The sequence below is a fragment of the Staurois parvus genome, unplaced genomic scaffold, assembly GCF_062004578.1.
Source record: "Staurois parvus isolate SC_StPar_1 unplaced genomic scaffold, SC_StPar_1.0 ptg001621l, whole genome shotgun sequence".
NCBI lineage: Eukaryota > Metazoa > Chordata > Amphibia > Anura > Ranidae > Staurois > Staurois parvus.
Genome location: NW_028319417.1, coordinates 346130 through 370795, shown reverse-complemented (window position 1 = coordinate 370795; position 24666 = coordinate 346130). Strand labels below are relative to the sequence as shown.

Here is a 24666-nt window from a genome sequence, read left to right as displayed (position 1 = left end):
AGACCTTTCATTTGTTATTGTGCAAAAATATTTCTTATATGCTCATAACTTCTTTCTTCTTCCAGCAGCTCGGGTTGTGGTCTGTGGATGTTGGCCTCGATGTGGAGAAAGCAGTACATTTCACTATGCAGCTCTGAGCCCAGCAGTAAACTCAGGGGATTCGGACACAAAAGGTAAGTCTATACAAAGGGGTTGGTAATATTTTTTTTGAAGAGGTAGAGGTGGGAGCAGCAATATAGATTTCTGTTATGTCCAAACCAGTAAGATAGTTACAGTAGGTGACATAAACGCTAGTTCCATATATTGCGCACATTTATGCTCTGAGCAAACACTCTTGGCATTGTCCTTATCTCAGGGGAACAATGGCAACTGAAGCCTTCATCTAATGACAAGTGATGGGCACTGTCAACACAAGGCTGGAAAGCTATTTGGATAAAGGATCCCCTACACACCGATTTTCTATATGTGCCCATTAACTGGACGAAAAATCTTTCGAAAATCTGTCATTTGGACCATTTTTCATCCAGTTAATGGGCACAAATGGAAAACCGTTTTTGACCTTTTCAGAGCCAAAAATTCGAAGGAACAGGTTGGAAAATGCTGTCAAACAACCGATAAATTGAAAGGTTAATGTGTTTCCACCCTTCAACCTCCCTAGCGGTCTGATTATGTCCATATTTCTGCGCTCAAAGCGGTTCATTTTTTTGGCATGGAAATATGTATTTTTTTTTATTGTAGGCCTGTAATTTTTAGGAATAACTCACTGAAATCTGTCTGAACAAGAGTCTAGTAAACATCCCGGGTAGGATAAAATTTGAAATATGAAATCATAAGTTATAATTTAATATATAATCATAAAAAAACCAATATAATATTAATAATACATTTAATTCAATAATATAATCAAACCAAAAACACTGAAATTTGAAATAGAGCGCCAAGTTCGCACATCGCTGAGCAAAGTCGCAGAATCGTTTTCAGTGTCTGATGACGAATTTCCCCCACCAATCATTATCACTCAATTCTGCAAGTGGTTCTGATTTACTATCGCTGTTCTCTAGCCGGTCTAAAACCGCGTCTGACCTAAAGGGACGCTTTTTGGACGCCGTGGACGTTTCTCAGTTTCTAGGCAGAAAGAACAGTAAAAATGCAGGCAGGGCGCCGGACAAAGCACTCGGGACAAAATGTATGTGAAATGGTTTGATACAGGAATGTTATACTATGTGATTTTAGTGTATTTAGTGAATGTCACTTTTTGTCATTTTCAAATTTCCTGCTGTTCCGTCCCCTGTACGTCCCGACGTCGCAGGGAACGGAACCCGGAAGACAGATGCCGGCATCGGCCGGAGGACATTGCCGGGGACACTGCAGGGGGGACATCGCGGGAGTGCAGGACAAGGTAAGAGAAGACGAGATCACGGAGCAGCGCTGCATGGTAAGCCCGAGTGTAGCTCGGGGGGGTTACCGCTTGTGGTGCTGAAACTTTACCCCGAGCTACACTCGGGAATACCGCCAGGGGGGTTAAAAATTAAACTGTTTGCACTGCGCATATTGTTATAGAGTTATTATGCAAATCCTGTGACCCTACTTGCATATGGTAATATTGCATTGCCTTATACTTCCTGTTTCCTGTTCTATGCTGACCTGGATGCAGTTCTCTTGTACAACATGATTCCTCACACCAGCATCTTGTGTTGTCTGCATTCCTGTACATGAAACATGGTGTCAGAAGTGACTGGAATCAGGACTGAGCCTCTTGTTTGGAGCGCAGCAGCTTTGGGAAACACAGGTTTGTGAACTACAGCCTGAGACTGAGGATTTTCTGAGATTTGATAGCTCAGAGGCTTACTGACATTATGGCTGCCAGGAACTGCATACCTCCCCCAGAGGGGATGACAATGAGTGGGGATTGGAGCAGCAATTGGGAATCTTTCTGAGCTGAATGTGAAGATTATTGTCTGGCTACAGGCTTGAATGAGAAATGTGCAGGAGTGCCGGCAGCAACTCTGAGAAGAGTCATGGGCAGTGAATGCAGGCATGTGTATAAACACAATGTGACCCTCACAGCAGATCAGCAACACAATGTTACAGCCATTCTAAATGTACTGGAAGATGATCTCATACCTGCTAAAAATGTCATTTATGAAAGGGATGTGTTTGGATGCTGCAAACAAGAAGAGGGAGAATCTTTGGATCACTTTCTTACACGCTTGAGAGAAAAGGCAGCAACTTGTGAATATGGCACTCAGAGATGAATTGATAAGGGACAAAATTGTTCTTGGTATAGCTAGCGAGAGAGCACACGCAGGCGCCTCCTAAGAGAACATGAGTTAACTCTACACACAGCCATTGAGACGTGCCGTACAGCAGAGCTCACTGACAGACGTCTGAAAGTTATGGAACAGGACAGACAGCAGACCGACAGCATAAACATTGCAATGCAGCATGGCAACAGGAACAAACTGCAGCAACGCCACCTGATGAGCACTAATACTGCCAACCCTACAGCTTGAAAATACTGTGGGACTGTGCATCAAAGAATTAAAGAGCCGTGTCCAACTTATGGGAAGTCTTGTAAGTCTTGTGGAAGAACAAACCATTTTGCTAACGTTTGTTTGTCAAGTAAACGACGGCCATCAATAGGCAAATTACACAATGTGGAGAACACATCCACATATGAGGAAGAGACACACACCACTGAAGTTATATACAGCAGTGAATTGATCGGCACTGTGCAATCCAGAGGAAAGAAATGGTTTGTCACTTTACATTTAAATAATAAGCCCCAATCCTGCCAGCTCGATTCAGGAGCAACTTGTGATGTAATGTGCTTAAGAGACAAAATGGTGTTAGGACCAGAAGCACGTCTACTGCCAAGTGACACCAGGTTAAAGTTATACGCAGGTGCGATTATGAAATCTCTAGGGCTCTTCAAGACAGAATGTGCCATACGTGGACTAACACACAAGCTGGAGTTTGAAATTGTGGAAGCCTGCCAAAAGCCACTGTTGTCTGGCTCAACCTGTGAGTGTCTAGGGCTGATACATTTCTCCGTCCCTGCAGAGCTTAATGTGATGGACAATCTATCCAAGGGGATCAAATACAGATAAGATTAGTGCCAAACTAAAATCTATTCTCCACTTAATATAGTGAGTGCCTATTAATAAATATCACAGTGCACACACTTATAACAAACACAAATGATCCAAAAACTATATCCAATGAAGGATAATAAATTATAATACACAGTGCTCACACAGTGCCAAAGTAAAAACAGTGTCCTCTAAGTTGGAACAAACTCTTAGCAATGTCCTTTTGTGAAAAACAATATAATCATGCAGTGTAAAATGGTGATATATCCGTGAGACACCCAGAGGAAGTCACGAGCAGACGGTGACGTAACGCGTAGGTTCGCGAGTCCGTAGTTCCGGTGCGTGGTGACGCATTTCCGGCGTGCGACGCCATTTTACTTCACCCAGGAAGTCCTATTCACATGCAGTGTACCCACACATCGGTGAGGAGGGAAGACTGCTTTGAAATGTGAGTGTTACTCTTTAACCTTTAATAAAAGAAAGTGGTTGGAAATACTGCACTTAGAGTTTCTTCTTGGCTCACTGGATTGGTGAGCTATTATTCTCCAGAAAAAATCTTGGATGTCCAGGGGCGATAGGAGCCCCAATAAGGAGACCCAGTAAAGGAAGGAAGCTGCTGGCCATTATAAACCAAGGATCCAGGGAGATCCTGCAAGCCTGTTGGCCCTTTGGGGTCACTGGGAGGAGGTGAGGAGGCAATCTAGCCGTTACCAGGTGAAGTGTTTCTTGACACAATCACGGATATATCACCATTTTACACTGCATGATTATATTGTTTTTCACAAAAGGACATTGCTAAGAGTTTGTTCCAACTTAGAGGACACTGTTTTTACTTTGGCACTGTGTGAGCACTGTGTATTATAATTTATTATCCTTCATTGGATATAGTTTTTGGATCATTTGTGTTTGTTATAAGTGTGTGCACTGTGATATTTATTAATAGGCACTCACTATATTAAGTGGAGAATAGATTTTAGTTTGGCACTAATCTTATCTGTATTTGATCACCTTATATGAAGGATTATTTTCATTTTATTTTTAGGATTATATTTAGCATATTTTGGCACTTATTTATATGTTAAGAGCGCTACACTATTTATTTGTTTATCACTAACGCTGTTTTGGTATCAGTTTTTGAGTGTTGGCAGCTTTAGACTAGGTTGCATACTTCCATTCTCATAGCGCAGGAGGAACTCTGACCATTAATCTATCCAAGGGGCCCTTGACAAAACAACTGCTGCTAAAGGAATTTAGTGATGTGTTTACTGGGCCAGTGGAATCTGTACCAGGGGAAGTTCATTTCGACCTTGATGTGAGTGTCCCTCCAGTCCAATGTGCACCACGCAATGTGCCGGTGGCATTAAAACAAGCAGTCAAGGCACAACTTGACCAGTATGAGGCCAATGGACACTTGGCACCAGTGAGTGACCCAACTGACTGGATAAGTAACATGGTGATTGTAAGGAAGCCAAATAAGCTACGAATATGCATAGATCCCAAATTCTTAAATATGGCACTGAGACGATCTCACTACATCATGCCAACTCTCGAGGATGTTTTGTACAAGCTGCCAAAGGCACGTCTGTTCACACTTGTTGATGCCCGGGATGCATTTTTACAGTGTAAGTTGGATGATGCAAGTAGCTACATGACAACCTTCTGGACTCCGTGGGGCAGGAAAAAATGGCTCAAACTGCCTTTTGGAGTACCAGTTGCACCAGAGGTGTATCAACGTAAACAACATGAACTATTGGCTGGACTCGGTGGTATTGAAACAATAGCTGATGACATCCTTGCGGTTGGCTGTGGGGACACAGATGAGGAAGCAGAGCAAGATCATGATGGCAAACTGCTGGAACTGATGAATCGTTGTAGGCAGGTAAAATTGAGACTTGGCATGAAAAAACTGCAATTCAAGGTCAAAGAGGTCTGCTTTCATGGACACATTCTAACCTGGGAAGGTTTGAAGGCTGACCCAGAAAAAATCAGAGCCATACTGGATATGCCACAGCCAGCAAATGTGAAATCCCTGCAACGCTTCATTGGATTTGTTACCTACCTAGCAAAATTCCTACCACACCTCTCAGAGGTCTGCGAGCCATTGAGAAGGCTTCTGGACAAGGACGCTGTTTGGCATTGGCTTCCTAAGCATGATAATGCAGTGCAGGACATCAAACGCTTGGTCACAAACACACCTGTCCTGAAGTACTATGACGTTACAAAACCTGTAACTATTCAAAGTGATGCAAGCAAAACTGGACTTGGGTGTTGCCTATTGCAAGCTGGCCAGCCTATCGCTTTTGCTTCAAGGGCACTGACTCTTACGGAACAAAACTACGCACAAATAGAAAAGGAGTGTCTGAGTATAGTGTTTGCCTGCCAGCGCTTTCATCACTACCTCTATGGGCGCGACGAGATCACGGCAGAAACTGACCATAAACCTCTGATTTCTATTTTCAAGAAACCACTTTTGTGTGCACCCAAACGTCTACAGAGCATGTTGCTCACATTACAAAACTATTGCCTAAATGTTGTCTATAAACCTGGTCCTGAAATGTACATTAGTGACACTCTTAGCAGAGCTACAGCAGCAGGTGGTACACCTGAGTATGCACAATACACAGTTTGCAATGTTCAACGGGACCTGGATGTCCTGTCACAGATTAATCATTCAGACTATTTAAACGTCACGGACCAACGATTGCTTCAGATAAAACAGCACACTGAAACCGATGAGAGTTTGCAGGCTCTTAAATATGTTGTTCTGAATGGTTGGCCTGATTCCAAGTTGGAAGTGCCATTACTTGTGAGAGAATATAGGACTTTCAGAGATGAAATCGCCATTCAGGATGGTATACTGTACAAGGGGCCAAGGGTCATCATTCCTAAATCTTTAAGATCAGAGATGCTGACTCGTATTCATGCCAGTCACATTGGTGGAGAAGCATGCTATAGGCAAGCACGTGATACCCTCTACTGGCCCAACATGCAGAACGAGATTAGAGACTTTGTTAGCTGTTGCTCGGCATGCAATGAATATGCGCAGGCACAACAGAAAGAACCTATGATGTCGCATGTGCTGCCCACCCGGCCTTGGCAAATTGTAAGCATGGACTTGCTGAATTATGCTGGCCAGGATTTTCTACTAATTGTTGATCACTATTCTGACTTTTGGGAGATTGAGCTACTTCCTGACCTGTCTGCTGATACTACCATCAAGCGTTGTAAAGCACAGTTTGCACGTTATGGCCAGCCGGATAGAGTCATCTCGGATAATGGACCTCAATTTGCATGTGAGCAATTCAGACGGTTCTCTAAAGATTGGGGATTCGAGCATGTTACCTCATCCCCGAGGCACCCGCAAGCAAATGGCAAAGCGGAATCGGCTGTCAAGATAGTGAAGAATCTTTGTAAGAAGGCCAAGTTTGATGGTACTGATCCGTGGAAGGCCATTCTACATTGGAGGAACACCCCATCTGAAGGCATGGACAGTAGTCCTGCACAGCGCTTGATGTCTAGGAGACTGAAGACTTCATTGCCTGTGGCAAACATATTACTTGATCCTTGTGTGGTTACAGGTGTCCCGGCGAAACTGCAGCGGAGGAAACAGATTGCCAAGCTGTCATACGATGTGTCTGCTAAAGACTTACCTGAACTAAGCATTGGAGAGCCAATCCGTATGAAGCCGCTTCCGGGTGACAGGACCGGTCGCTGGAGACTAGGTTCCTGTGTGCAGAGAGTTGCTCCTCGATCATATCTTGTGGATGTAGAAGGCAGTCTTTACCGCCGCAATCGAGTGGACCTGCGAAAGGCAGAACGATTCACCACACAAGCCTATGAGCATCCTGCACGTGATCCTCCTGAGGCTCAATGCCCCGAGTCCTACTGGACCATATAATCAAAGCAGAGAGAACTCTGCTGTCATATCGGGATACAATGAGGATGACAAAATGCAGCCACATATCCCATCAAGTTCTTCTTTGCCAAACACACCAGCCAGGAAAGAGGGTAGCTCCTTATCAACACCTTCTGGAGCTGAACGGATTTCCCCAGGCAAAATCCCTGTGGTGTTGCGTAGTGGTCGAGTTTCAAGACCACCAGATAGACTCAATCTGTAGTGTGTCTACCAGTAACACAGTATGCCATGTTCAAGACTGTTCAGGATCTGTTTTAGTTTAATTGTTTATAAGGTTTGAATTGAATGCAAAAAAGGGAGATGTTATAGAGTTATTATGCAAATACTGTGACCCTACTTGCATATGGTAATATTGCATTGCCTTATACTTCCTGTTTGCTGTTCTATGCTGACCTGGATGTAGTTCTCTTGTACAACATGATTCCTCACACCAGCATCTTGTGTTGTCTGCATTCCTGTACATGAAACACATACAGTCATGGCCGAAATTGTTGGCACCCTTGATATTTCTCCAGGAAATCATGTATTTCTCACGAAACGTATTGCATTAACACATGTTTTGCTATACACATGTTTATTCCCTTTGTGTGTATTGGGACAAAACAAAAAAAGGGAGGAAAGAAAGCAAATTCGACATAATGTCACACAAACCTCCAAAAATGGGCTGGACAAAAGTATTGGCACCCTTTCACAACTGCGGATAAATAAGAATGTTACAAGCATGTGATGCTCCTGTAAACTCACCTGGGGCAAGTAACAGGTGTGGGCAATATAGAAATCACACCTGAAAGCAGATAAAAAGGAGAGACGTTCACTTAACCTTTGCATTGTGTGTCTGTCTGTGCCACACTAAGCATGGACAACAGAAAGAGGAGACGAGAACTGTCTGAGGACCTGAGAACCAAAATTGTGGCAAAATATCAACAATCTCAAGGTTACAAGTCCATCTCCAGAGAACTAGATTTGCCTTTGTCCACAGTGCGCAACATTATCAAGAAGTTTGCAACCCATGGCACTGTAGCTAATCTCCCTGGTCGTGGACGGATGAGGAAAATTGATGAAAGATTGCAACGCAGAATAGTCCGGATGGTGGATAAGCAGCCCCAAACATGTTCCAAAGACATTCAAGCTGTCCTGCAGGCTCAGGGAGCATCAGTGTCAGCGCGAACTATCCGTCGACATTTAAATGAAATGAAACGCTATGGCAGGAGACCCAGGAGGACCCCACTGCTGACACAGAGACATAAAAAAGCAAGACTACAGTTTGCCAAAATGTACTTGAGTAAGCCAAAAGCCTTCTGGGAAAATGTCTTGTGGACAGATGAGACCAAGATAGAGCTTTTCGGTAAAGCACATCATTCTACTGTTTACCGAAAACGGAATGAGGCCTACAAAGAACAAAACACAGTACCTACGGTAAAATATGGTGGAGGTTCAATGATGTTTTGGGGTTGTTTTGCTGCCTCTGGCACTGGGTGCCTTGACTGTGTGCAAGGCATCATGAAATCTGAGGATTACCAAAGGATTTTGGGTCGCACTGTAGGGCCCAGTGTCAGAAAGCTGGGTTTGCGTCCAAGATCCTGGGTCTTCCAGCAGGACAATGACCCCAAACATACGTCAAAAAGCACTCAGAAATGGATGGCAAAGAAGCGCTGGAGAGTTCTGAAGTGGCCAGCAATGAGCCCAGATCTAAATCCCATTGAACACCTGTGGAGAGATCTTAAAATTGCTGTTGGGAAAAGGTGTCCTTCCAATAAGAGAGACCTGGAGCTGTTTGCAAAGGAAGAGTGGTCCAAAATTCCGGGTGAGAGGTGTCAGAAGCTTATTGATGGTTATAGGAAGCGACTGATTTCAGTTATGTTTTCCAAAGGGTGTGCAACCAAATATTAAGTTAAGGGTGCCAATACTTTTGTCCAGCCCATTTTTGGGGTTTTGTGTGACATTATGTCATATTTGCTTTTCTGCCTCTGTTTTATATTTGTTCCAATACATACAAAGGGAATAAACATGTGTATAGCAAAACATGTGTTAATGCAATACCTTTTTTGTGTGAAATACTTGATTTTCAGGAAAAATATCAAGGGTGCCAACAATTTCGGCCATGACTGTATGTGACAAAACATTTATGTCCATTGAACAATTTATCGATCGAAATATGGTCATTACATGGCACTATTGTTTGCTCTCACAACCGAGAGTTCGTTATTTGAAAACGAGTTTGATTGATTTTTCACATAGTGTATGGTTAGCTTAAAGCCGATGATGCATTAGGCGCGGGAGGAGAACAAAAAAGGAAGTTGTGCACTAAAGTAAGTTAGAAGCAATTAAAAAAAAAGAGTCCATAAAAGAAAAACTTTATCCAATTCACGTTTTTAAAAAAATCAAGATTAAAGTAATTATATTTATAAACTGATGTCTTAGTTTTATGATTTATTGGTCAATCAAGTAGCTATTTTAGGATTTCTTGATGAAGACTTGGATCTGTTAAGCTCTGCAGATAATCTTTTCTGTGCCCAAGCCAAGAACATGGTCGTAGTGTAAGGCAGTAATTTGGTGAGCAATCTCTTCTGATAGGTCATAATGAATGCAAAGTATTCTCTGATTGGACAAGGTGGAGAGGCAGATGTCATGATCTCCACCTCATCGGAGGGGGCAGAGTCACAGATGGGGTTCAGTTTTCTGTGTGAGTGCAGTATTTGTTGGAGTGCGGAGACGCAGTTGAACACAGCTCCCTAATCATGGCTTCCCTGCTTTTTCACAGGTAAATTGCTGCTCTCATCTGCTTTCTCCATTTTAAACTGCAACCTCAACAACGCATAGACTCCTGCTATCTCTGGGTAAAGTCCTGCTCTCATCTGCTTTCTCCACTCTAAACTGCAACCTCAACAATGCATATTCTTTCTGCAAATCTCAGAACAAATAGTGTATATATGTTTGTCTGTTGATTAGTTCTCACCTCTTGTTGCACTTCTTTTTATGACTGTGGCCTGTGTCTGGTCTGTGTTTGAGAAACAACCCCCCCAATTCATGTGATCCTTATCAGTTCCTAATTGGGGCGGAGAAGAGTGCTCATCTGACCATCTCACTATAAATTTAGATCAGCTCATGGGGGGGGGGCAGAGTCACAGATGGGGTTCAGTTTTCTGTGTGAGTGCAGTTTTTGTTGGAGTGCTGCGGAGATGCAGTTGAACACAGTAGTTCAACTAAAGCAGGATAACTCAAGCAGCAGGAAGATACAACAACAAGAAACTCTACTGCGCGCTGGATGGACTGCAAGCAAACACCCTGGGAAACATCTCCTAAAAGTCTGAGTCCCACTCCGTGTACCTTTGTAATATGTTCCCTCTACTCCTCCTTTTCATATTACTATCCTGCGTTCCCAAAATCTCAGTTCTTTACCCCTCTGCTCCACCCCAAAACACTTTTGTCTTTTGACTAGCTACTACCGAAGAGGTCACTAAGGTTTTCTCAGAAGCCCGTCTCACTACCTGCCCCCTGGATCCTGTCCCCTCACAACTACTACGGTCACCCACTTCTTCCATCCTATGCTCCCTCACTCACATCTTCAATCTCTCCCTCTCTAACGGTGCCTTCCCCTCTCCTCTAAAGCATGCGCACATCACTCCCATACTTAAAAATCCCTCCCTGGACCCCACCAACCTGAACAACTTAAGATTCATCTCCCTGATGCCATTTACCTCTAAACTCCTAGAACGCTTAGTCTACAATCGCCTGAGCTCCCACCTCACCAACAACAACCACTTGACCCTTTACAGTCTGGCTTTCGCTCACTCTACTCCACTGAAACTGCCCTACTAAAACTCACTAATGATCTACTAACAGCTAAAACCAATGGCCACTACTCCATACTCTTACTACTTGACCTCTCTGCGGCTTTTGATACGGTTGACCATCCCCTCCTCCTCAAAAAACTCCACTCTCTTGGCCTCCGAGACTCTGCTCTCTCCTGGTTCTCCTCCTACCTATCGCAGCGCTCCTTCAGTGTTACCTATAACTCTGACTCCTCTTCTCCACTCCCTCTTTCTGTAGGGGTCCCTCAAGGTTCCATCCTTGGACCCCTTCTCTTCTCCGTCTGCACCTCCTCCCTTGGTCACTTGATAAACTCCCACGGTTTTAAGTACCATCTCTATTCTGATGACACACAAATCTATCTTTCTACCCCTCACCTCACCCCTTCAGTCTCCTCTCGCATTACTAACCTACTAAGCGACATATCGGCATGGATGTCACTCCACTTCCTCAAACTCAATCTTTCCAAAACTGAGCACTTAGTATTCCCACCAGCCCGTGCCCCCCCCCCCCTGACTTCTCCATCAAGATCAATAACACAATCATCAGTACCTCCCCTCATGCCAGGGTACTAGGTGTTATCCTAGACTCCCATCTGTCCTTTCAGCCCCAAATCCAATCGCTGTCTAAATCTTGTAAACTTCACCTCTGCAACATCTCCAAGTTACGGTCGTTCTTAACCTCAGAAACCACTAGGCAACTTATCACTCCCTAGTTATCTCTCGCTTTGACTATTGTAACTCCCTCCTCATTGGCTGACCTCATCCCAGGCTATCCCTTCTTCAGTCTATCCTGAATGCTGCTGCCAGACTTATCCACCTTACTAACCATTCTGTATCTGCCACCCCTTTTTGCCAATCCCTCCACTGGCCTCCACTCAGTGTCCTCCATCCCTCTCTGCCAATCCCTCCACTGGCTTCCCATTGCCCAACGGATGCAATTCAAAACATTAACAATCACATATAAAGCCATTTATAACTCTGCCCCAAATTACATCACTGATCTTGTCTCCAAATATCATCCAAACCGTCCTCTCCGCTCCTCTCACAACTTCCTGCTCTCTAGCTCCCTTGTCTCCTTCTCCCATGCTCATCTCCAGGACTTCTCCAGAGCTTCCCCCATCCTCTGGAATTCTCTACCCCAATTTATCAGACTATCGCCTACTCTGCTCACTTTTAGGTGATCTCTGAAAACCCGTCTCTTCAGGGAAGCCTATCCTGCCCTCAGCTAATAATGAAATCTTCTACTCTTCCTACCAGTCCATCCCCCACAGTTACTACTTTTTGTACCACTAGCCCCTCCCTCCTAGATTGTAAGCTCCGAGGAGCAGGGCCCTCCTATCCCTCTTGTATTGAACTGTATTGTTGCTGTATTGTCTCCCATTCAGGGGCGAACTGACAACTCACGGGGCCCCCGGGCAATAGGGGATCATGAGGCCCCTGTGTCCTTGCCCAAACTCAAAAAAGCCTATGAAAAAGGTACCAGGGGCATCACATGGGGCCCCCTACTGTCCCTGGGCCCTCGGGCAGTGCCCAAGTTTTCAAATGGTCAGTTCACCCCTGCTCCCATTATATTTTAAAGCGCTGAGCAAACTGTTGGTGCTATATAAATCCTGTATAATAATAATAATCCATTAAAAGAACAATGTGTTCCTTGAGAATATTTAAAGTGTTCCATGCACAGCGCCCATGCTGAGGAAGCACCTTCTGGAAATAGGATGTCATTGTAGTGGCAGTAAAGTGAGTTTCAGCTTCCATAGGTACCAACCATGTATGGAACATGCATACCTACACTGCAATTATTATTATTATTATGCAGTATTTATATAGCGCCAGAAAGGTTTGCTCAGCGCTGTACATTATAGCGGGGGACAGAACATGAGACAATACAGTAACAAAACAATACACGAGGGGTTCGAGGGCCCTGCTCTTTCGAGCTTACAATCTAGGAGGGAGGGGATAGTGGTACAGGAGGAAGTGGCTGTGGGGGATGGAGTGGTAGGAGGAGTGGACGAGATCGGCTGTTAGGTGAGGGTGGGGTAGGCTTCCCTGAAGAGATGGGTTTTCAGGGTGCGCCTAAAGGTGAGGAGGGTAGGTGACAGTCTGATGGACTGGGGTAGTGAGTTCCAGAGGATGGGGGAAGTCCTGGAGAAGTCCTGCAGTCGGGCATGGGAGGTGGAGACCAGGGAGCTAGAAAGTAGGAGGTCTTGTGAGGAGCGAAGATTACGGGTTGGGTGTTATTTGGGTATCACGTCGGTGAGGTAGTTTGGGGCAGCGTTGTGAATGGCTTTGTATGTCCGTGTTAGTAGTTTGAATTTAATGCGTTGGGAGATCGGGAGCCAGTGGAGGAAATGACAGAGGGGGGTGGCAGAAGAGGAGCGCATGGTAAGGTGGATGAGTCTGGCCGCTGCGTTCAGGATAGACTGAAGCGGGGATAGTCTGTGATGAGGTAGGCTGGTGAGGAGGGAGTTGCAGTAGTCCAGACGTGAGATAATAAGGGAGTGAACGAGTAGTTTAGTAGTGTCTGGGGTTAGGAACGTACGTATTTTGGAGATGTTGCGGAGGTGGAGTCTGCATGAGTTTGCAAATGATTGGACATGGGGCTGGAAAGACAGGTTTGAGTCTAGAGTGACACCTAGGACTTTGGCTTGCGGGGTGGGGCTGATGGTGGTGTTGTTGGTCACAATGGAGGGGGGGGGGCGCGGGCTGGAGGGAAAATCAGGAGCTTGGTTTTGGAAAGGTTCAGTTTGAGGAAATGGAGCGACATCCAGTTTGATATGTCGTTCAGCAGGTGGGTGATACGGGTGGAGACTGAAGGGGTGAGGTGAGGGGTGGAGAGGTAAATTTGTGTGTCATCTGCGTAGAGGTGATAGTTGAAGCCGTGGGATTGTATCAGTTTGCCGAGGGAGGAGGTGTAGATGGAGAAGAGAAGGGGTCCGAGGACCGAGCCTTGGGGGACCCCAACAGAGAGGGGGAGAGAGGGGGAGGTGGTAGCATTATAGGTAACGCTGAAGGAGCGTTGGGATATAGTAGGAGGAGAGCCAGGAAAGAGCTCAATTCAAGAGCATCATTAAAGCTCAACTCAAATTTTTAGGTTCAGCTCTCTATAAGACTCTATAATAACGGAGAGTCAACCTGAGAAATACTAATCAGTTCAGAACACAAACAGCTTCTTGCATGAACGGCATCCCTCTAAGTGAAGTCTAAGGGTTGTGGTAACACTGGGAAACAGCTGGAGGGATCCCAGGACCAAGAACATAGGGAAACACCTCACTGGAAATAGAGTGCTGTGGTGCCAATTGGGGAAGTGCTGCCTACAGCAGCTGAATCTTTCAGAGAAGTGCAAAGCTATTAGGCTGCCCACACGCCTAGTTCTGACAGTGCAGGGCCACTCACCTGGATACAGATAGCTTGTCTAGCTATCTCTGTCCCATCGTGGGTGGACCCAATGAGCTGCTGAGGAACTTATCTGCTGTGGGTGTAATCTACAAACTTGTGGGAAAAGGAGTTGAGCATCTGAGCATGGTTAGTAACCGACGCTCTGCTATTCTGGTATAAGGGGTCTTTGGACCTCTTACTGATTCAATAAAAAAATATCCTGCTGAGGAGTGCGCATGCGCGGCCGGCAGGACAGACATGCCAAGGTAGAGCTCCGTCTCCCCGTCGGGTGACACAGCAGTCCGTCCGTGGATCTCAGCCGGCCCAACCACGCAGGAGGCACCGTGAGACATCCGTCTCCACGGCAACCCTGTTCAGACACGTCCCGGCTCGATTGGCGGCAAGCAGGGAGCTGCGGCCCTGTCTCCACGGTGAACGGAGCAGAGGCCCGCCCACCACCTTCTGATCTGTGCCCATACAACGCCGCAGGGCAAAGCGGGGGGGCTCCGACCACAGTGGCAACCCCCCTCTCTGGAAATAAGATGGTCAGGGGAGCACCCCGCCACCAAGCCCCGCCGCAACATAAAAATATTAAGGAGGCACTTGCAAAGGCCTCCTCCAAGATGGCCGCCGCCCCAGCACGTAGCAACAAGCAGGCTGCAAATTCATATGACACCCTGCAGGATACACAGCCCAGTCGTCCCAGTGCATCAGAGGGTGAGTCTGATATTGACCCAGACACCCCAGCTCTCACTTCAGCGCCTGACCTTACACCCCCTGACCTCCTTACATGCTTTGAGCAGATGCTACATAAAGCATTGCAGCAAACCTCTGACCGTATTACCGCTACACTGTCTAGAGAAATCCGCGATTTGGGGCAGCGCACTGCTGACCTAGAGCTGAGAGTAGACGATCTTGAAGCCTCATTACAGACACAAACCGATGACCTCGACCTCTTACGTGACGAAAATGCAACGCTGCACACACACCTGGAGGACTTTGAAAATAGGGCAAGACGCTCAAACATACGAATCCGTGGCCTCCCAGAGTCGATCATCGATATCCATTCAACCATTACGGCGCTATTTCAAGAGCTCGCCCCTGCCATTCCAATCGAGCGGCTAGAAATGGATAGGGTTCATAGGGCATTAGCCACACGGCGCCCTGATGGCAAACCGCGTGACATCATAGCCAAACTCCACTTTTACCGCACCAAAGAGCAACTCCTACAAGTGGCCCGCAACGCGGAATCTTTACAATTTCAAGGCCATATCTACCAGCTATTTCAGGACCTCTGACCTACAACCATCACTAAACGCAGGGCTATGAAACCCCATCTGCAAACACTCCAACAACACGCCATATCATACAAATGGAGCTTCCCCTTCGCCGTACGGTTCCGATATCAAACTCAGGACTACACCTGCAAAACTCCCGAAGACCTGCTGGATACCCTGCGGAAACTTCAGCTACACTCTCCAACAACATCTTCAGAGAGCTCCAAGCGGAGATCTGCATCCTGCTCACCGCGGAAATCTTATCCCTCATGCTCCACCGATGGTCAGCTCAGTATCCACAAACGAGGGCGTTTTTCCTCACCAGGCACTTCCCCACAAGATACCATGGACTGAACCGCGTCCTTCAACTTTTACTTTACCACACACACCAGGTTATGTATCTTTTAGCTAGCGTTGAAGACGCCACCCAGGGTTCTTATTTTCCCTGCCTCACGCTCTGATGCAAACGCTGTGTACCCCTACGCAAGCTCTCATTTTTGGAAAGCTCTTATCTCTTGGCTTTTCCCGTCAGCGGACGATTGAATTAACTTTTTGTCTCTTCTACATTCTTGAGAGCCTGTTGAATAGTATACAAAGTTTTTGTTTTTTCTTTTTTATATTGTTTTACCTAGATTATATCTAAGGTTGTACTTGGGGACCCCAGCTTTGGTGGCATAGGATGCCGTCACTCTCCCTTTTTATTGGTCCATCACCATGACCGATGCCGTCCGAGCTCAGGACCCCCGCATTGTCTGGGAATATATTTACTACTTGTTTTTCCCCGGGATCTCTTTGCTGTATATTTATTTAAATGCTGTCATCCCCACGGCCCGCGTATCTGTGCACTCTCCACTAGCCCTTGTGCTGTTGTTTATTTAACAGCACCTGGGCTACCACCGTTCCTCGGATCACCCTGATTCTGGGTGTACCCGGGGACCACTTCTTCGGCCTAGAATGGCCCCTTATACCCTTTTACTGATACCCTTCCCTAGTCATACTCCCCCATCCTCCCTTTCATATGACTCCATGATCTTACCCAATCTCCTATACCACCAGGCTATCCTACACAGTGACTGCCAAACTCTCCCCAAACAGGTTATACTTTATCATTTAATTCACCTTACACTCTCCCTATGGGCCCGTTAAACATTCTATCCCTGAACGTTCAGGGCCTCAACACACCGCAGAAACGCAACAAAGCCTTCAGTGCTTTTGCATCATTTAAGGCCCATGTGGTCTGCCTGCAAGAAACACACTATACTCCCAAATCTACTCCTAAGTTTTTTGGCCCCCGTTACCCACAGGTCTACACAGCCTCAGCTACGACTAAATGTAGAGGGGTACTAATCGCTTTCCATCGCACCACACCCTTCACACTTTGCAGGGAAATCAGAGACCCAGAGGGTCGATATCTCCTACTAACAGGACAACTCCTAGACACAGACGTCACCATAGTTTCATACTATGCTCCGAACCAAGGCCCCTTGCCATTTCTCTTCCACCTATTCTCGATAATAGATCGCATACAAACAGATTACCTTGCTTGTGGTGGAGACTCAAACTGCACCCTATATCCTTTTCTTGACAAATCTCCTCAACCTTCCCCCCTCCCTACCTCCAGGCAAACCCTTCAAGCCGTACTACAGTGTCACTCCATGATAGACACCTGGAGGGAACTGAACCCAATACAGCACCAATATACTTTCTACTCCCACCCCCATAAGTCTTTCTCTAGGATAGATCATGTTCTCATAACTGCCAGCTCCTCCCCCCGGCTCCTGACCTCTGAAATACTACCAATCCCTTGGTCAGATCATAGCGCTGTATTTACTTCCATGGCCTCTCTAGCCCCATCTTCTACTGATCCAACTTGGATCTTTAACGACAACTTACTAACAAACCCAACCCACAGCTCAGAAATCGAAGCCGCTCTTAAAGACTACCTATCCATAAACCAAACACCTGAAATTTCTCATCTGGGAAGCACACAAACCGGTTATACGAGGCTTCTGTATTAGCAAAGCCTCCTTTTTAAACAAAGCAAAAAGACAGCAATGTCTTTTTCTGGAATGAACCTACAACCAATCCCATCAAGCCTTCCAAGCAACCCCTACGCCGGCTAATTGTGAAGCTTTAGAGCAAGCTCGATTAGCTCTTGACCTTTTTCTCACTGACAAGGCGGAGCTTTCACTTCGCAGATCTTGGCACAAATACTATACAAAAGCAAATAAACCCAACACCTTTCTAGCTCTTTCGCTTCGAAGGCTTGATCAGATTACTAGACCTATTCGATTACGCACCTCTTCTGGCAGCCTCACTAGTAACCCGGAACACATCCTACAAATCTTTCACAAACATCTTTCGCGACTTTACTCCCACTCCACACCCTTTGACTCCACCCAGGCTGACACCCTCCTGGTACCCATCTCCTTTCTGACGCTCTCTGAACACCACCTAGCTGCATTAGAACAACCCATCACCCCAATCCAAACCCTAAACGCTATTAAAAATTTAAAGCTTCGTAAGCGTCCAGGACCTGACGGCTTTTCTGCCACATACTACAAAAAATTTGCCCACCTTCTAGCGCCCATTCTCACTAATGCTTTAAACGCTGTACTATCAGGCCATACCTTCAATTTAGAAACAGTCCAAGCTAACATCTCAATGATTCCGAAACCCAATTCAGACGACACACAGTGGTCCAACTACAGGCCGATCTCTCTTCTTAACATTGACATAAAACTGCTAGCTAAAATCCTCTCCACGCGCCTTAACTTGTGTATAGGTTCTCTAATCCACAATGACCAAGTGGGCTTTATCCCAACTCGACAAGCCGGAGACAACATCAGACGCGCATCTCTCTTGGCACATATTGCTAAATCTCGCAACTTTCCTGCCTGTTTCCTGTCCTTGGACATCCGGAAGGCGTTTGACACGGTATCGTGGCCATATCTGCACTATATTCTGCGCCGTTGGGGTTTTGGCCCTCATTTTTTAACCTGGATTTTCTCACTATATCAAGAGCCCTCGGCCAGAGATAGATACCTTGGACATAGATCTGCTCATTTTCCTATCTCCCGTGGTACAAGGCAGGGCTGCCCCCTCTCCCCCCTACTTTTTGCATTGGCCATAGAACCACTAGCCCTCCTAATTAGAGCTAATCCAGATGTCCGGGGACTTGACTTAGGCGGGTCTCATCACAAATTATGCCTCTTTGCTGATGACGTTCTAGTTTTTCTTACTTCTCCCTTAACTTCTTCTCCCTCTCTTCCCCGGCTTCTCGAGAGGTTTGGCTCACTCTCTGGCCTTGTAATAAACTCTCACAAGTCTATGGCACTTAATATTTCCCTCCCCCCTACGGAGCTAGCCTACCTGAAACAGATCCTCCCATTTTCTTGGTCACAGCACCATATTCCTTTTTTGGGAATCAAACTGACACCCAATCTATCAGACCTTTATGCAGCTAACTATACTCCCATGCTAACTCATCTCACTGCTCTTATGACTAAATGGTCCTCCTTACCTCTAGCATGGCTAGGCAGAATAGCAGTCATAAAGATGTCCATCCTCCCAAAAATCTTACATTTATTTAGAGTACTCCCAATTCCAGTACCCTCCCATTATCTTCGTATATTACAGCGCCGCATTTCCTCCTACGTATGGGGCTCTGTCTGCCCCCGTATACCCCGTTCTACCCTTTACCGTACCAAGCTAAGCGGCGGTCTTGGTCTTCCTGATGTCAGTAAATATTACCAGGCGGCACATCTAGCTCAGTTGCCAAAATACCATGTAACCTATGAAATTCCCCAATGGGTTGTTCTTGAATCTATAGCATGCGACCCCCTCTCCACGGCTAATTTACTTTGGCTAAGACCAATCGACCGCCGCTCAATAACGAATCCCATCACTTCCCACTTTCTATCATTGTGGGATAAACTGAAGACTCGTTATCTTCTCCAATCGCCACATAACCCTTTACTTTCATATCTCAAGAACCCAGCCTTTCCCCCAGCATGGTCATCGCCAACCTCATTTAAAATATGGACCTCTGCAAACCTTCTCCGCACCCATCATTTTCTACAGAGGAACAAGTTCAAATCCTTCACCTCATTACAAGAAACACACGACCTCCCAGCATCTGAAATATTCAGGTATTTACAATTACAACACTTTTATGGCCCCTACTCTGCAATACCTACCCAAACTAATACCATGTCCCCCTTTGAGCGGGCCTGCCATAAAGACCCCCATAGACGCGGCCTCATTTCATGCCTGTATGCCATACTCACAACTTCGGCCACCACATCCCCCCCTCCATATACCAACAGATGGGAAACAGACCTAAACCAACAATTAGACCCGTCCGACTGGGACCACATATGGGCCAACACAAAAACTTCTTCACAGAATATTGTAGCCCTGGAAACCAACTATAAAGTTCTAACACGATTGTATTTGGTTCCGGCGAGAATCGCTAAGTACACCCCCAATTACTCCCCTAACTGCTTTAGAGGCTGTGTAGACCCGGGAACGCATTATCACATATGGTGGGACTGCCCAATAGCCCAAACATTCTGGACAGACGTCTTTAACATGATCACCAAAATTAGTGCAGCCCCGCTTCACCCTTCCCCTACAATAGCACTTCTCAATCTACGCCCTCCTGGCGTAACTACGTCACAATTCAAACTCATCCTACAAATTACCACCGCAGCCAAGCTGGTTATGGCAAAATCCTGGAAATCCCCCACTTTAAGCATTGCTGCGGTTAAAACTAGTGTCAGGAATGGACTGGCCAGCAATGGTGAAACTCACCTGCCTTATGGGCTGCAGTACCAGGGCTGGCCAGCGGGTGCTCCCAGCAATCAGAGACTCAACCCTGCAGTCAGCCAATACACCTGAGGCTGATTACTGGTGTATTTAAGGGATGGCCAGACCTGCAGACTCTGCCTTGGTGTGTGTGTTTTTCCTGGGCCCTGTATCTTGTATTCCTGCATTCTTGTTCCTGTTCCTGTGTTCCTGCTAGTACGTTTCCTTGTTGCCAAACTCTGCCTGTTCTGATTACGCTGACCCTCTCCTGCTCTGACCCCGGCTCGTTCCTGACCATCCCTCTGCCTGACCCTCTGTACCACGCTGCCCGCTACCTGCTGAACCTGGCTTATGACCCCGACCATTCTCCGCTTGCTCCCCATGTACCTACCTGCCCGATTGGTATTGACCCGGCCTGCCTGACGACGCTTGCTTTATATATATATTGTTATCTGTGGGTGGTTGGTTTGGTTTGTTTGCACTGTGTTATGTTTTAGTATTGCACTGCGTTTATGTTTGTATTGTTAGTCTTTAATAAATTATATTGTTTATAACATATCGGAAGCCTGCGTTTCCCTGCGTCAGTCACACACCTCTGGTCATACCCGGGAGCCCTGACATTACACCAAGGCCAAGTCCTGACCAGAAGTGGCTGCACAGGGAAGCCATCTTGGTTTGTTGATGGGAAGGATGGATCTTGATGAGGTTGTGTATTTATATCTGCTAGTGTTTGATGACAGAGACTATGCTTATCAGACTCTGAAGGAGTATCCCCGGGATGAACTGCTAGAATGTATACGGCTCGCTCATGTTCTAGTAGATCAGGGCACAGAATTATCTGAGGTGCAGCCATTGATTCAGGTTTGTGCGGAGTTGGCTTCATCTGGTTCCCCCGAATGCAGGGATGAATTTTTGCCGCCATTTAGTGCCGACCAGGTAGAGTCCCTGGTGTGGTTATTAGAGGATGATGTGGGTTACTTTCTGGAGCGTTATTCCACATGTTCACCACAGATACTAAGAGATTGTATAAACGCAGTGCAGTCTTTGGTCAGACAGGCTTTGTGTAAGCTCAGCTTTGTTCAACCCATACTGCAGACATGGACAGACTTGTTACACCCAGCCTCAGTCAGCTTACAAAGACCCAGTCCTGCTTCTAATCTATTTCCTCAAAGCTCTATTCCTGTATTCCCAACAGCAGCCCCAGCTCCAGCCCAGTATACTCTGCTACCTACCGCATGTCAGTCCCCTGTTCCCACTCGCTGCACCTATCCTGCCTTTAACCCTGTAAAGAAGTCCTCTGTAGCAACTGCTCCTTCCTCTGTTCCATCCTCCAGCTCTTCTCTGTCTCCAGCTGCTCCATTCGTTTGCAGACCTGCGTTTACTTGCAGTGCTCCAGTAGTCAAAACCAGAAAAAAGCGAAAATTCTTTCCAACCAGTACCATCCTGCCAGTATCCAAACCGGTCAGCCTGCCGTCTGAGAACCTGCCTTCCGTGGTTCAGCCTGGTGCCTCGGCACCCGCACTTCAGCCTGATGCCTGTACGCAGCCGGATGCCTGTACCCAGCCGGATGCCTGTACCCAGCCGGATGCCTGTACCCAGCCTGATGAACTGATCCAGCCTGATGATCCTATGATGCCTGGTGACTCGAAGCCCGCTGTTCCACCAGTCGACTCGGTGCCCGCTGTTCCGCCAGTCGACTCGGTGCCCGCAGTCTTGCCAGACGACTCTGTGCCCGCTGTTCCGCCAGTTGACTCGAAGCCCGCTGTTCCGCCAGTTGACTCGGTGCCCGCAGTCTCACCAGACGACTCGGTGCCCGCAGTCTTGCCAGACGATCCGGTACCTGATCCGGTGCCCGCTGTCGTGCCAATTGACTCAGAGCCCGCTGTCGTGCCTGGTGACTCAGTGCCCACTGCCTTGCCAGATGACGCGGTGCCCGCTGGCAAGCCAAATGACCTGATGCCTGGTGACCCAGTGCCCGCTGTCATATCTGGTGATCCGATGCCCGCTGTCGAGCCAGACAATCCGGTACCTGATGACCCGGTGCCTGCTGTCGTGCCAATTGACTCAGAGCCCACTGTCGTGCCTGGTGACTTGGTGCCCACTGCCTTGCCAGATGACGCGGTGCCCGCTGTCGAGCCAAATGACCTGATGCCTGGTGACCCGATGCCCGCTGTCCAGCCAGACGATCCAATGTTTGACCCAGTGCCCGCGGTCATGCCAGTTGACTCGGAGCCCACTGCCTTGCCAGATGACGCGGTGCCCGCTGTCGAGCTAAATGACCTGATGCCTGGTGACCCGATGCCCGCTGTCCAGCCCGATGATCCAATGTCTGACCCAGTGCCAGCGGTCATGCCAGTTGACTTGGAGCCCACTGTCGTGCCTGGTGACTCGGGGCCCGCCGCTCCGCCTGGGGGTCCGGCGCCCGCCGCTCCGCCTGGGGGTCCGAGACCTGTCGCTCCGCCTGGGGGTCCGGCGCCCGCCGCTCCGCCTGGGGGCCCGAGACCTGTCGCTCCGCCTAGGGGTCCGAGACCTGTCGCTCCGCCTGGGGGTCCGAGACCTGTCGCTCCGCCTGGGGGTCCGAGACCTGTCGCTCCGCCTGGGGTTCCGGCGCCCGCCGCTCCGCCTGGGGGCCCGAGACCTGTCGCTCCTCCTAGGGGCCGGGCGCCCGCTGCTCTGCCTGGGGGCCCGATGCCTGTCGCCCCGCCTGGGGGCCCGATGCCTGTCGCCCCGCCTGGGGGCCCAGCGCCTGTCGCCCCTCCTGGGGGCCCGATGCCTGTCGCCCCTCCTGGGGGCCCGATGCCTGTCGCCCCTCCTGGGGGCCCGATGCCCGCCGCTCCGCCTGGGGGCCCGATGCCTGTCACCCCGCCTGGGGGCCCGCTGTCGAGCCAGACAATCCGGTACCTGATGACCCGGTGCCCGCTGTCGTGCCAATTGACTCAGAGCCCACTGTCGTGCCTGGTGACTTGGTGCCCACTGCCTTGCCAGATGACGCGGTGCCCGCTGTCGAGCCAAATGACCTGATGCCTGGTGACCCGATGCCCGCTGTCCAGCCAGACGATCCAATGTTTGACCCAGTGCCCGCGGTCATGCCAGTTGACTCGGAGCCCACTGCCTTGCCAGATGACGCGGTGCCCGCTGTCGAGCTAAATGACCTGATGCCTGGTGACCCGATGCCCGCTGTCCAGCCCGATGATCCAATGTCTGACCCAGTGCCAGCGGTCATGCCAGTTGACTTGGAGCCCACTGTCGTGCCTGGTGACTCGGGGCCCGCCGCTCCGCCTGGGGGTCCGGCGCCCGCCGCTCCGCCTGGGGGCCTGAGACCTGTCGCTCCGCCTGGGGGTCCGGCGCCCGCCGCTCCGCCTGGGGGCCCGAGACCTGTCGCTCCGCCTAGGGGTCCGAGACCTGTCGCTCCGCCTGGGGGTCTGAGACCTGTCGCTCCGCCTGGGGGTCCGAGACCTGTCGCTCCGCCTGGGGGTCCGGCGCCCGCCGCTCCGCCTGGGGGCCCGAGACCTGTCGCTCCTCCTAGGGGCCGGGCGCCCGCTGCTCCGCCTGGGGGCCCGATGCCTGTCGCCCCGCCTGGGGGCCCAGCGCCTGACGCCCCTCCTGGGGGCCCGATGCCTGTCGCCCCTCCTGGGGGCCCGATGCCTGTCGCCCCTCCTGGGGGCCCGATGCCTGTCGCCCCGCCTGGGGGCCCGATGCCTGTCGCCCCGCCTGCGGGCCCGGCGCCTGTCGCTCCGCCTGGGGGCCCGGCGCCTGTCGCTCCGCCTGGGGGCCCGCCGCTCCGCCTGGGGGCCCGATGCCTGTCGCCCCGCCTGGGGGCCCGATGCCTGTCGCTCCGCCTGGGGGCCCGCTACCTGCTGAACCTGGCTTGTGACCCCGACCATTCTCCGCTTGCTCCCCCTGTACCTACCTGCCCGATTGGTATTGACCCGGCCTGTCTGACGACGCTTGCTTTATATATATTGTTATCTGTGGGTGGGTGGTTTGGTTTGTTTGCACTGTGTTATGTTTTAGTATTGCACTGCGTTTTGTATTGTTAGTCTTTAATAAATTATATTGTTTATAACATATCGGAAGCCTGCGTTTCCCTGCGTCAGTCACATACCTCTGGTCATACCCTGGAGCCCTGACAACTAGAGTAACGCAAGCCATGATGCATGCAAAGGTGGAAGCCACAATCCTTGACACAATTCCTAAGTTCCTAAAAGTCTGGAATCCTTGGGTGGAAGGCTTCCTCCCGCAGAACTTCGATGAATCGCTTCTTCTTCCCTGATGTGCAAACCGTGCATTCTCAGCATTAGTCTGGCACCACTGCGAACCGAACACACAAACCACTACCTCTTTCCCTTCCACCCATGGAGTCCTTTCCGTCACCCCTCTCTCAC

At 48.6% G+C, this 24666-nt stretch overlaps 1 protein-coding gene and 1 long non-coding RNA gene across 3 annotated transcripts in view; one reads left to right on the top strand and one right to left on the bottom strand.

Annotated features, from left to right (window-relative positions):
* The window catches only part of LOC149435040 (uncharacterized), a 214676-nt gene that overhangs the window by 82507 nt on the left and 107503 nt on the right, over positions 1–24666 (bottom strand). The window lies entirely within an intron of this gene.
* The window catches only part of LOC149435041 (uncharacterized), a 71299-nt gene that overhangs the window by 31262 nt on the left and 15371 nt on the right, over positions 1–24666 (top strand). Inside the window, exon 7 of the mRNA XM_089663069.1 lies at positions 69–173. Coding sequence (XP_089519195.1) covers positions 69–173 — 105 coding nt within the window. The remainder of the gene's footprint in view (positions 1–68; positions 174–24666) is intronic.